General features: G+C 40.3%; 1 protein-coding gene across 1 annotated transcript; it reads right to left on the reverse strand.

The window, feature by feature from the left end:
* Positions 1 to 564: 564 nt before the first annotated feature.
* On the reverse strand, positions 565 to 6,229 carry hyal4 (hyaluronidase 4). The gene is made up of 3 exons (XM_062420684.1): positions 5,273 to 6,229; positions 1,927 to 2,016; positions 565 to 1,062 (listed from the first exon to the last, which is right to left on the reverse strand). Exons 1-3 carry the CDS (start codon positions 6,227 to 6,229, stop codon positions 565 to 567), a joined length of 1,545 nt encoding a protein of 514 aa, XP_062276668.1.
* Positions 6,230 to 12,928: the final 6,699 nt, after the last annotated feature.

Below are 12,928 nucleotides of genomic sequence, written 5' to 3' on the forward strand. Positions count from 1 at the left end.
AGAAAAAAGCATAACAACAGACTGCAGATGGGGAAAGCACCACAGATGAAAGAATGGAGCGATGTATCCTTGTATTTAAAATAATCGCATGAAACTAAATATTCTGTATAAGTCTAAATAAATCAGTTTCCACCACTGAACACACACACTCCAAAATTTAAAAAAAAACAGTCAGGAAGCAGCATCTACTATCACTGACAGTTACAATCTGTGAGCCAAGCTTCCTAAATGAGGTTGGTGATAAGAGAGAAATCTGGTTACTGATCTGCTGCATGTAAACACAGATCCACAGGAACTACAGAGCATGTAAACGTGTTCCTCATTTACCTGGTCAGTCTGAGTTACCTGGTCAGTCTGAGTAATCTGATTACTGGAGTGCATGTAAACACACTGACTGTGAGCATGTTAAGATGCTGAAGCACCACTGTGTGTAAGTGCAGTCTCAGAGAGCTGCCGGCATGTCTGAAGACTCTTGTCTGTTCATTTTCAGTCCAGCTGTCAGAGAACGAAGGCCACGAGATGACGCTCTGTGTTGAAAATGATGGCTCCTTTTCTCAGAGCGGCTCATCCAACCGTCCTCACTAACGATAAGTTCAACAGGAGAATCAATAACAGAAGGTAATGGCTGCAGCCGGTTGGTGGCGCCACACTTTCCCCTCCCTCCCACGCATCTCCCTGCTCGTCCTCCCACTCAATCCTCCGCCTCTCCTGCTCGTCGTCGTCCTCTTTCCGCTGCCCGTCGTCCTCCTTCACGATGTTGATGCTGTCGCAGCGCTCGCCTTCGTGGCCTTCGTAGCAGTGGCAGTGAAACCTCTCAGTCAGCAGCTGCAGTTCGTGCTGCGAGTGCCACCCACTGACGGCAAAGTCCCCGTCGCCCGAGGGCAGGATGTGGTAGCTGTCGGCGCTCAGGTGGAGGTAATGGCGGGCTCGGGGATCTCGGCGGACGCAGCGGCCATTCCCCTGGCACAGGAAGTCGCTGCAGACCTCAGCAGCTCGCGTCACGTTGGTGATGTACTGACCGAGGCGATGAGACAGGAAGGACTTCACTTTGGTGCAGTTGTACTGTAGAAACAGGACAACACATAATAGTCATGGTTTAGGTTGGATTGTGAAATTATTTTGATTAAAGTTGCATTTTTGTTTATTTATTTGCCATGTTTGCAACAGAACAAAATCTAATGCAGCTTGAACTGTTGAAAGATCCAACACTGGACCCTGTGAAGGTTGACATGTCTAATATTCTCCAACCAAACTGGTGAGGGATGAAGATATTGCACTTATTCTGCACAATTAACTGCAACCATGACTGCAGTATAATGAGTGGTGTATACATATACTGATGCAGTATACATCACTCATAATACTGCAGTACTTTTACTGTAATACTGCATACTACATCACTCATAATACTGCAGTACTTTTACTGTAGTAGAATTTTTCATACAGGACTTTTACTTGCAATGCAGTATTGGTAATTTTACCACAATAAAGGGTAGTAGAGTAATTCTTCCATCACTGATTATAATCATAAAAACACTCCTGATGTTCTGGTTGGTCAGATGTTGTTTAAATGAGCTTTATTTCCATGTAGAAAGGATCACTGCAGGCTTTATACTTTTCAAAATGTCAGAGTGGTTTCACAACAGACGACACACACAGCGACCACATGATGTCAGCTCTCTATTGTCTGACTGTAATTACAGCTGAGGTTTGTCTGGGGTCCAAAACAAATCAAGAAGCTCGAGGAAAAGAATGTTTTCCTCATTAAAGTTCAGACTTCATCCATCCCAATGGCACAAATTAGAACCAAACAAATGTGAAAAAATAAATCCTGCAATAACTGAGACGGATATTTCCCAACAGGTCGGATTAACACACCGTTAATGTTTCAGTTCCCATCCGAGGCTCGGCCTAAAGCTTACATACCCGAGACGAGGTCAGGTTCAGGTCGCCCCAGATGACGAATCCTGCAGCTCCCAGTGCAGCGCTCTCCCCGATGGTGTGGATCAAGTCTTTCTGCAGGAAACACACAGAAGACACAACATCACGTGATCTGTCTGCATCACCAACACGTTAAACATACTGACTCCTGAGTCCCAGGACCGGGGAAGAGTCAAAAATAACTTTATATAATAACTTTTATAAACTTTTGGAGTCCAAACATGAAGGAAACACACTTTTAGATATTTGTAGATACTGCAGGGCATTTTGTGTGGCACGTTTGCACATTAAGTATTTTAATATTCATTATTATTATTACTATTATTATTATTTATTTATTTATACATATATACTTGTTTGAGGGTATTTTTAGTAATTTTCCAATGGATAGTTAGAGATGTGCTTTTATGTTATGTTTCATGTGGCAATTTCCTGAAGGATCGATAAAGTATCTATCTATCTATCTATCTATCTATCTATCTATCTATCTATCTATCTATCTATCTATCTATCTATCTATCTATCTATCTATCTATCTATCTATCTATCTATCTATCTATCTATCTATCTATCTATCTATCCATCTATCCATCTATCCATCTATCACAGTACCAGTCTCTGTGAACTGTCAAAAATAACTTTACTCTATGAATTGTTTTGAGTCTAAACAAGAAGGAAACCCTCATTCAGGGTCTTCGTGAAAAATGTCCAAAAAAGATTTTAATGAACCAGGAAAATGATCAAGTTAAGTTATTAGACAAACAAAAAGAGAACAAGAATGACACACTGCTTTTCAGAATTAATCTGGTTTAATATTTAAATGTGTAAAGGCAAAACTATTTAAAATCTGCATGAAAAAAAAGATGCATATTTATGTGACCAGAGAATTTGTTTTGTTTTTCTCCTACGTGGATAAAAATACATGTACACATTTATCTCAGAGCTTATTTTTAAAACTGAATCTGCAGCCAAGATGAAAAACGTTGTCTGGTTTTTATTGGCAGTCATGATGTTCAGGCAGAAACCAGGAAACTCTGGTCTTCAGTTTGAGGTTTTTATGTTGTGAGCTGATTTTCTCTGAATGTCCACTAGATGGCAGCAGTGAATAAATCCAGACAGTAAACTCACCTTCCAGCAGCCACAGTTACAACATGTTTATGTCAGAGATTTATGTGTCTTTAATAAACATCTTTATATAGGCAGAAGTAGTTTGATGCTATGGATTATAAAACTTCTCCTCAATACAGTCATTAAAATAAAAAAAGTTGCATTGACGAAAAGTAAATATAAAACATAAATTATGATATGAGCTTTTTATTAGCTAAAGTGGCAAATGAAAAGGATCATTTGTGTTCAATAAACAGAGACGACCAGGAAACCAGAGCTGCAATGATCAGTCGATTTAGTTGTCAACTATTATGGCAATCGATCTTTAATTCTTTAAGAAAAAATACATCCAACTTCTCTGATTCTTAATGTTAATTTTTTCATCAATCTGATGCTTGCCTGTCTGTGAGAAGGAACCTTTGACCTCCTCGCAAAAGTGACGTTCACAGCAACAAAATCTGGCCACAAGTGATCAGCTGAGACGCAGGTTAATGACAGGAGTAAACATGGCAGAGGGTCTGAGCCAAGCTTGCTTGTACAAACTGTTTAAATCACACAAATCTCCCACTATAGGCAGATTTCCACAATTCAATAGATACAAACATTCAATTTGATTTGTACCTGTGGAGCCTACATGAAAACAGCTTTAACCTGTTTAAACAAGCTTACCTGTCGACTGTGTAGAAAAGAAAAACTGAAGATAGATTAGAGTCTAATTGTGTTGCTGTGCATGTGTTTAAAATACACAGTAGTTCTCTCAGTTCAAAGACGGATGAATTGTTCCTGCTGCAGGTGTTTAACAACCCTACATACAGACAGCTGAGAGCAACACATGGACCATACTGATGTTTCTGATAAAACCTCGGATTACGTTAAATTAGGGCAGCTGTGGCTCAGAAGGTAGAGCGGGTTGTCTGCCAAGCAAAAGATCAGCGGTTCGATTCTCGGCTCCTCCAGTCCACATGCTGATGTGACTTTGGACAAGATACTTAACCCCAAATTTCTCCCGATGGCTGTGCCAAAGGTATATGATTGACTTGTAGTGTAAAAGCACTTTGAGTGGTCGAAAGACTAGAAAAGCGCTCTATAAATGCAATCCATTTACCATTTACACTAAGTGACTATTAGTAAGACTTTCATATATTAATCTAACCCTTAAGAGACTGTTGATCACATTCATACTGCAGTTGTATTTTGAGGGACATTTCAAGCTTCTATAGATGCTCAATTGCAGCGAAAAAGAAGGAAAAACTTGGCATATATAAATGATTTTGTGATTTATGAGAGTTCTGTTTGTGCCATTTAAAACCACACAAATTGAGTCTTTTGTCCTCTCTGTAACGACTCTCAGTGCTGAAATGTGGACAAAAGCCTGACACAGTTAAAGCAGCAGTGCCAAACCTTCCACTCGCAGTCTGCCTATGTTTTGTTATGTGCAGCGCTATAACTTCCCCCCCCTCTCCAACCGACACTCAAAGTAAACTTCTGCTCTGCTTCGTTAAAATGCCAACGTTTAAAGACCAGAAAATATTTGGGGTTAGGCTCAGATATTTGTTGCAGGGGCCTGGTTTGTAGAAATCTGCTCAAAATGAGTGTCACATTTTTTCCCCCACCGATAATTAGGATCAGGAACACATTTTTTATATGAAAAGTTAATTGGATTTAAGACTTCCAACTTATTTTTCAATGTTACAGTGTTTTTAGTGCCAAAGTCTTAGTGTTACTATACTTCCACCACAGCTCAACAGGGAAACACTAAGAGGGAATCTGATGCTATAAAGACTGTAAATGTGTCAGATATCACTTGATATGACTAACTCACACTGATGAAGCCCAATAGAAGCTGATCAGATACTTTAAAGATCTGTTAATAGTCAGTATGAACAGGAGGAATGATTACAGAGAGGAAAACCACTTTAGGTGTTCAAATGGACACCTGACTGCTGTACCCCAACCGGTCGAGGCAGATGGTCGCCCAGCTAGAGCCTGGTTCTGTCTGAGGTTTCTTCCTGTTAAAGAGGAGTTTTTCCTTGCTGCTGTTGCTCAGTGCTGCTCATGGGGGAAGGTTGGGTCTCTTTGACTTACTTTAAAGTGTTCGGCCGTGTGAAAAGTGCCTTGAGATGCATTTTGTTGTGATTTGGTGCTATATAAATAAAGATTGATTGATTGTGGAAAACAGTAAGACAGCTTAAAGACAGTAAAACTACAGAAACTTTGTTCTTACTGTGGTGAGGAAGGCCATGGCTTCGTCTCGGTAGCCCAGCCTCAGGTACACGTAGGTTGGGAGGTCGTACTCCTTCGAGGTCAACGAGGCGACTCGGAGTGACTCTCGTATCCGGTGCTGGGAGAAGTGCAGGTTACTGATGCTGTTGGTGTGACTTTTCCTGATGGCCACTGAGGGGAAGAGCGCTGTGCTGCTGTTCCACAACCACAGCAGCTCGTCGTTCCTCAGGGTCTCCAGCAGGGGGCAGAAGCCTGTGTAGTTCTGATCGTGCAGGTTGTAGTTGTGGCAGTCGGGGTAGAGGTAGAAGCCCCAGAGGCTGTTGGGGCGAAGGCGCGTCCCCAACTGAATAGTCCTCTGCATGAACGCCTTGGCACTCTTCTCAAACCGCCGTCGTGCTAGCTCCTCCACCTGCGCACCCGTCACGTTGAAGTACGCCTTGGAGGTCAGCTCCCTCGACTTCCTGCGGTAGATGTCCTTCTTGTGCCAGTTACGGCTCCACTGAGGTCGCCAGAACTCCCAGTCGATGACAGCTAGGCCTCGGAAGTCCTCTGCAGGGATGAAGTGGTTGATGTCCTGGTAGGCCTTGAACAGGTGCAGGTCCAGGCTGCTGTTCTGTGGCAGACCACCGTGCATGGCGGCGCCCTGCGGAGTGTAGTAGGGGTAGTAGCCCAGTCGGTTGGCGTAGAAGATGGTGATGTTCTGGCCCGTCCACCCAGCACGTGGGCTCCCGTGGATGAGGAAGAGGCGGTCGAGGTTGGTGGTGACGTTGTACTTGATGGTGCACATGTCCAGAGGGGCGTTCCAGGCTGCTATGAAGGGCTTCCGGCCAATCAGAGGCAGCTTGGCAGGTTTCTGACCGAAGGCGGCATGGACGAGCAGGAGCAGCCAGGAGCAGGTGAGAGCGACAGGTACGACGTGCTGGGAGGAGGATGTCCCGCCCACTGGCACCACAGGCATCCTGGGGTTCAGGAGGAGCAGCTGTCAATCATCCTGAAGAGAGGGAGAGTCAGGAGGAGGAAACAGAAATATTAAATGTTGAGTTTTTCCATCGTTTTCTTGCACGAACATTTTTATCTCTTAAAATGTTCATGACCACAGTAATTAAAGAGTAATTATTTCATTTTATTGTTTTATTCTGTGGCTTCTTCTCTCTACAAGGCTGTAATTTATTTAATTAGGGGTCAGATTTGTGGCTCAAGTGTTCATGATAGGCTGGGATTAGGTTTTGGGTTGAGTTTGGTTTATTTTGATTCTCTTCCTCTTCTTAGAGGAAGAGAAGTATAACTCATTCAAATGAAGATATTTTCTACATTTGTAAAGGTCTAAAAATAAAGATGTCCGTTTACTCCATCCATCTGAACCATAGGCATTAAAACTGTGCACACATTTTAAGCAACTTCCTGAACATTTGGCATGAAGAGATTAATCAGTATGTTTGCATCAACAATGTTTTAGCAAATTTATTCAAAAGGACGAAAGAAGGAGTGACAGCAACAATGATACTTTCTACAATAGAAGATAAAGAAGCAGAAACCACAACATCCTGTTGTAGCTCGTGTTTTATTTTGAAAGTTTGTGAGATTTACTTCCTGTGTTTCCCCTGCCTTAGTTGATTGCCTCATGTGTTTCACCTGTGTCCTGTTTCTCTCACCTGTGTCCTGTTTAGTCATTACCTCATCATGTCTATATAGGTTTTGGTTTTCAGTTCAGTCTTTGTCTGAGTCTCTGTGTTTTGTTCTGTGTTGTTTTAGACTGTTTGGTTTTTCCCTGCTCATGTCGCCTGTTGTTGTTGTTTTGCCAGTTTTTATTCAGCCTGTTATCTTCTGTTGAGTTTCTCCTCAGTTTGCCGATAAATGGCCCGTTTTCCCCCGAGATTCTCTCCTTTCTGGGTTCACCTGCTACTCATTCATGACACATTTGTCTCCATCCAGTATCACTCGCTCCAAGCATCTAATAATTGTTGGCGTTACACATTTTCTAAAGGTTGGACCTGAAGTTAATAATAATAATAATAATAATAATGATACATTCTCTGTTGTAACTTTCATACTTAAAATGCAGCTCAGTGTTTTACATTTGAACCAATAAAACAAGCAGACAAGTACAAGAAGTTCATATCAACAGCATTTATAGGTTAAAACAAAACAAGTGAGATAGAAGTTAAAATAGATTTAAAAACTAAACAAAAGTCTAAAAAAACAAGTCTAAAACACAGATGAAGTAAAAGCTTTGTGGTAAAGGATGTTTTAAGTTCAGGGTGTTTCACAGTGTTGGTGAATAAATCATGAAGCAGCTTCCTCACTATGTTTGTGGAGCTTTGGGCATCAATCGATCAGCTGTGGAGGATCTCAGGTCTTGTGTGGTTCATATTAAGGGTATTAAAACTTCAGCTATGCATGACGGTGCTGCACCATTTAAAGCTTTGTCAACATCAACATACATTTGATGGAGAAAAAAAAGCTTGTCATCACATCCTGTTGTAGTTCGTGTTTTATTTTGAAAGTTATTCTCCCATTGTGAATTTTGTTAGTTTTACTTCCTGTGTTTCCCCCTGCCTGAGTTGATTGCCTCATGTGTTTCACCTGTGTCCTGTTTCTGTCACCTGTGTCCTGTTTAGTCATTACCTCATCATGTCTATATAGGTTTTGGTTTTCAGGTCAGTCTCTGTTTTGTTTTGGACTGTGTGTTTTTGCTGCTCATGTCGCCTGTTGTTATTTTGCCAGGGTTCATTCGGCCTGTGTTTTTCTGTTGAGTTTCTCCTGTGTTGGTTATTAAAGTTCGTGAAGTTTCAAGACTCTTCCTGCAGTGTCTGCTTCTGGGCCCACCTGCTCCGCAATCCATGACACTTATTATATTATCCATTGTGTCAAATCTTCATCTGAAAAGTAACTAAGTAGAAAATACAATATTTCCCTTTGAGATGTAGAAAGTAGCATCACATGGAAATACTACAGTAAAGTACAAGTACCTCAAACTGTACTACAGTAAAGTACAAGTACCTCAAACTGTACTACAGTAAAGTACAAATACCTCAAACTGTACTACAGTAGAGTACAAGTACCTCAAACTGTATACAGTAAAGTACAAGTACCTCAAACTGTACTGCAGTAAAGTACAAGTACCTCAAACTGTACTACAGAAAAGTACAAGTACCTCAAACTGTACTACAGTAAAGTACAAATACCTCAAACTGTACTACAGTAAAGTACAAATACCTCAAACTGTACTACAGTAGAGTACAAGTACCTCAAACTGTATACAGTAAAGTACAAGTACCTCAAACTGTACTGCAGTAAAGTACAAGTACCTCAAACTGTACTACAGAAAAGTACAAGTACCTCAAACTGTACTGCAGTAAAGTACAAGTACCTCAAACTGTACTACAGTAAAGTACAAGTACCTCAAACTGTACTACAGTAAAGTACAAGTACCTCAAACTGTACTACAGTAAAGTACAAGTACCTCAAGCTGTACTACAGTAAAGTACAAGTACCTCAAACTGTACTGCAGTAAAGTACAAGTACCTCAAACTGTACTACAGTAAAGTACAAATACCTCAAACTGTACTACAGTAGAGTACAAGTACCTCAAACTGTATACAGTAAAGTACAAGTACCTCAAACTGTACTGCAGTAAAGTACAAGTACCTCAAACTGTACTACAGAAAAGTACAAGTACCTCAAACTGTACTGCAGTAAAGTACAAGTACCTCAAGCTGTACTACAGTGCAGTACCTAAATGAATATGCTTAGTTACTTTAAAAACAGCCTTTATCCCATCTTCACCTTTTCAATGTGCCATTTTTTCATTTAGCTCAGCATTAAAACTATTTTGCAGTGTTTTTAAGTACAAACTGAAAATAGTGTAACGTAGTATTATCTCAGGCTTCTGGCCACATTACTACGAAGCATAATCTAGAATATAAAATACATGGTGCTACTTTCAAGATAAAAATATAAACATTACACTTAAGATATCAGCGGCTATAATATCATAAAATCTGACGTGGATTCTCCCCATAATCCTCATTATCTGTGCGTAAGGAATACTGCAGCATCTTAAACTTAAATTAAGTGTTTAAAAAATATCCCGTAAACAATAATTCAAAGGAGGAGCGTTACAAATCTCCCATGTTGTGTCTGAAGCAAACAAGGACAAACTGTCATGTCTCCTGCTGTGCTGACAGACAGAATAAGCAGCAGAGACTAAACCCAAAGCTTTTAATGACAGTGTGAAGTGTTACAGTCTGTCTGCAGGAAGAAAAAGAAAAGAACACTCCAGTCTCTTCAACTTCATTTGACCCTCTGACTGTTTTTATATCGTTTCTGCTCATTGAGTTTATGGAGGAAGAACTGCTCCTCTAAATCTGTGCCTCAAACTGCTCGTCCACAGCTTCTGTCATATAAATAAATGTCTGCTACACTCTTCATGAAAGCTTCACCATTGCGTCTTTATACATCTGAATTTAGGAGTTGTTCCATGTTTTAACCTTCGTGTCGTCCTCCCGGGTCAAATTGACCCTGTCTGTTTTGACTGTTCCTTCTTTCCTCCCTTCTTTCCTTCCTTCCGTCTGTCCTTGCTTCCTTCTTTCCTTCCTCCATCCCCCTTTCTTCCTTCCTTCTGTCCTTCCTCCCTCTTTCTCTCTTTCTTTCCTCCCCATTACCTTCCTTCTTTCCTCTGTTCTTCTTTCCTTCCTTCCTCCCTTCCTCTTTTCCTTTCTCCCTCCCTCCCTCTTACCTTCCTTCCTTCCTTCCCTCCTTCCTTCCTCACCCCTTCCTTTCCTCCTCCCTTCCTTCCTTCCTCCCTCCCTCCTTTCCTTCCTCCCTCCCGCCTTTCCTTCCTTCTTCCTTCTTTCCTTCCTCCCTCCCTCCTTTCCTTCCTTCTTCCTCCCTTCCTTCCTTGACTCGAGGACAACAGGAGGGTTAAGTGTGTGCAAACATCTGGGATCCATTCGCCAAACATTAAACTCGTATTGTAAAGGAACTGAATCCACATTCATTTTCCAGACGTTTAAAGTTTATTTGCTCCCCAACAGCTTTCAGACAATCCAGAGACACAATAAGCTAGAATATAACAGAGAGCAGGATGTGACGTCAGGCTGGCTGTTGGGTAACGATGTGTACATTTAAAGTTGTCTGGAAGGGTTAGGGTTTAATTTAATGCATTTAAATATTTGACTCATTTTTTGGGGGGTTTCTGGCAGTAAAGTAATGAAACTAACAGGAAATGAAAGAAAACCAGGATTCAGGAGGTTTATTGAAACATCTGTGTTTGATTACTTGACACTGATGATTGGTTAATGCTCCAATCCGTATAAATATAATCAGTATATGAAGAACATCTTTATCCCTCATCAGTATCCGACCTCAAGTTTCCACATTAATGAAAGTCTGGTGACATTGGTTGGGTTTCCATTAAAATCTGCTGAGGACATTCCTGCTTTTTAATCTGGCTTTCAGTTGAACCCCACCTCACATTTCTGGTTTTACCCATTTTGTTTTATAGCAACGTTGACTGATTGATTGATTGATTGATTGATTGATTGATTGATTGATTGATTGATTGATTGATTGATTGATTGATTGCAGTATCCTGGTTCTACATCACTGAACCACCACTGAGTCTCTGCTCCAACGTTTGTTTTTAATGACGTCTGAAGACTTTTTGTTTGAGACTCCTTTTTTTAATTAAATCCAATTTTTTAATATCTTAAACTACACTGTAACTTTTTATTCTTCTGTTTTCATCTGTCTTATTCTATTTTAGCTTCATTTAATTTCCAATTTAACACTTTCAACCATATTTAAATGTCTTTTTTAAATTTTTTCACGTGTTACTTTTATATTCTGTCTCGATGCACTTTGTGTTTTATGTGAAGCACTTTGAATTGTATTGTTGTTGAAATGTGCTTTATGAATAAATGATCCTTGCCTCATCAGAGTTACTGCAGAGTGAGTTAACTGTTAGAAGGTTTAGAGGGAAGAAGCTGTTCTTGTGTCCGGTGGTTTTGGTGCACATTGTTCTGTAGCGCCTCCCAGAGGAGAGAAGCTACGTCCAGGATGTGAGAGGTCTGCAGTGATTATCCTGGTCTGTTTCCTGACTCCTTCCTGCATGGCCACCTGTTCCTGTTCGCTGGCCAACCTGAGCAGACAATCAATGACTGCAGGATAAAACTGGATCCTGGGAACGGTCGTTCTTCCCGAGCTGGCGCAGGTTCAAATATAACTTCCCTCCCCAGGATGTCTGGTTTATCTCACACGAGGTTTAAACGTTTTATTTATCTCTCGTCTGCTTCTGTCGTAGGAGAGATAGTTTTTTATTTCCATGGCACCCAGAGGTCAGAGGTCACTGAGAGGAAGTCAGTTGACACCCAGAGACTGGCACAAGGAGTTCTGCCCAACGGACCGCTGATTTCCTGTTTACATCTCGTCCTCCTCTGACCAGAGCTCAAGCCTCAGACCATAATGACAGGTTTCCCTCGCCAAATGTCTCATTGAGGTTCGGTGTTTGTTGCGTCTCTGCATCCATCTTCAGCTGGTTGAACCAAACATCCAATCAGAGAGCAGACTGAGGGACCAATCAAGAGCCTGAAATGTTTACTTTAATAATAATATATTTCGGTGTCTCTCAGTGATATTCAACTTTCAGCCTTTCTCATCTGAACATGAGATGCATAAAACTGTAGATTCATGATGAAAACTGTGTGTAGGCATGAAGCCAGAAATATGCATCAGATCTATAGAGATGTTTGTACACGATTCTGTTATAATTCTTGTACATGCACAAGCCTCATTTCCACCCCCTCAATGAGCTATTAATAATTGAAGATGTCAATCAATTTGCCATCAGGGCCCCTCAGCTTTGGAACAACCTGCCCGAAGAAATAAGGACACATTCAGTATCATCTTTAAATCATTACTGAAAAACTAATTTCTACAGACTCGCTTTTATGTGATGTCATCTGCTTGTTTGTTCATTTTGCATATTGCTACTGTCTTTTATTTAATCTTATTTTTACTTTGTCTTATTTATTTTATATATTTTTATATACTCTCATCTTGTTAATGCCAGTAGTGTTACCTCTCTCTGTGTTGTGTCTTGCTTTGTATTTTACTGCTTTTTGCCTTGTCTGTCAAAGCACTTTGTGAACTTTGTTTTTTAAAGATGCTATATAAATAAAGTTTATTATTATATTATTATTATAATTTACTTCGTGCTTCACCTGTCAATGAAACAGCAGCTGTGCATCTCTTTATAACGTCCTATAAACCATCATCAGCTTCATATCTCAGACATGTAACCAATGATCAGTTTGCAGCTCGTATCTAAACCGACTTTACAAGCTGTGTCACAACTAAGGATGAAATAATGTGAATAATTAAATTAAAAGAATGATATAATTAATCACACAAAAGCAGACCTAATTAATCAAAATTACGTTTGTTAATGCATCTTGGATTGGCGTTTTACAGACAGCTGTGTAAATGTGTTTTTATTTATTTACTTCAAATATCAGAATAAAAACAGATAAAGAGAACAAACTAAATAAGAATAACAATGTTCAAAAAGGAGCAGGAAGAAGTAATTCCTACTTTATCAACTTTCTCATTCAAATGCATTAATTTCAGGCGGGGAGCTCCGGTCCTCTGAAATGAG

The sequence above is a fragment of the Scomber scombrus genome, chromosome 6, assembly GCF_963691925.1.
Source record: "Scomber scombrus chromosome 6, fScoSco1.1, whole genome shotgun sequence".
Lineage (NCBI taxonomy): Eukaryota > Metazoa > Chordata > Actinopteri > Scombriformes > Scombridae > Scomber > Scomber scombrus.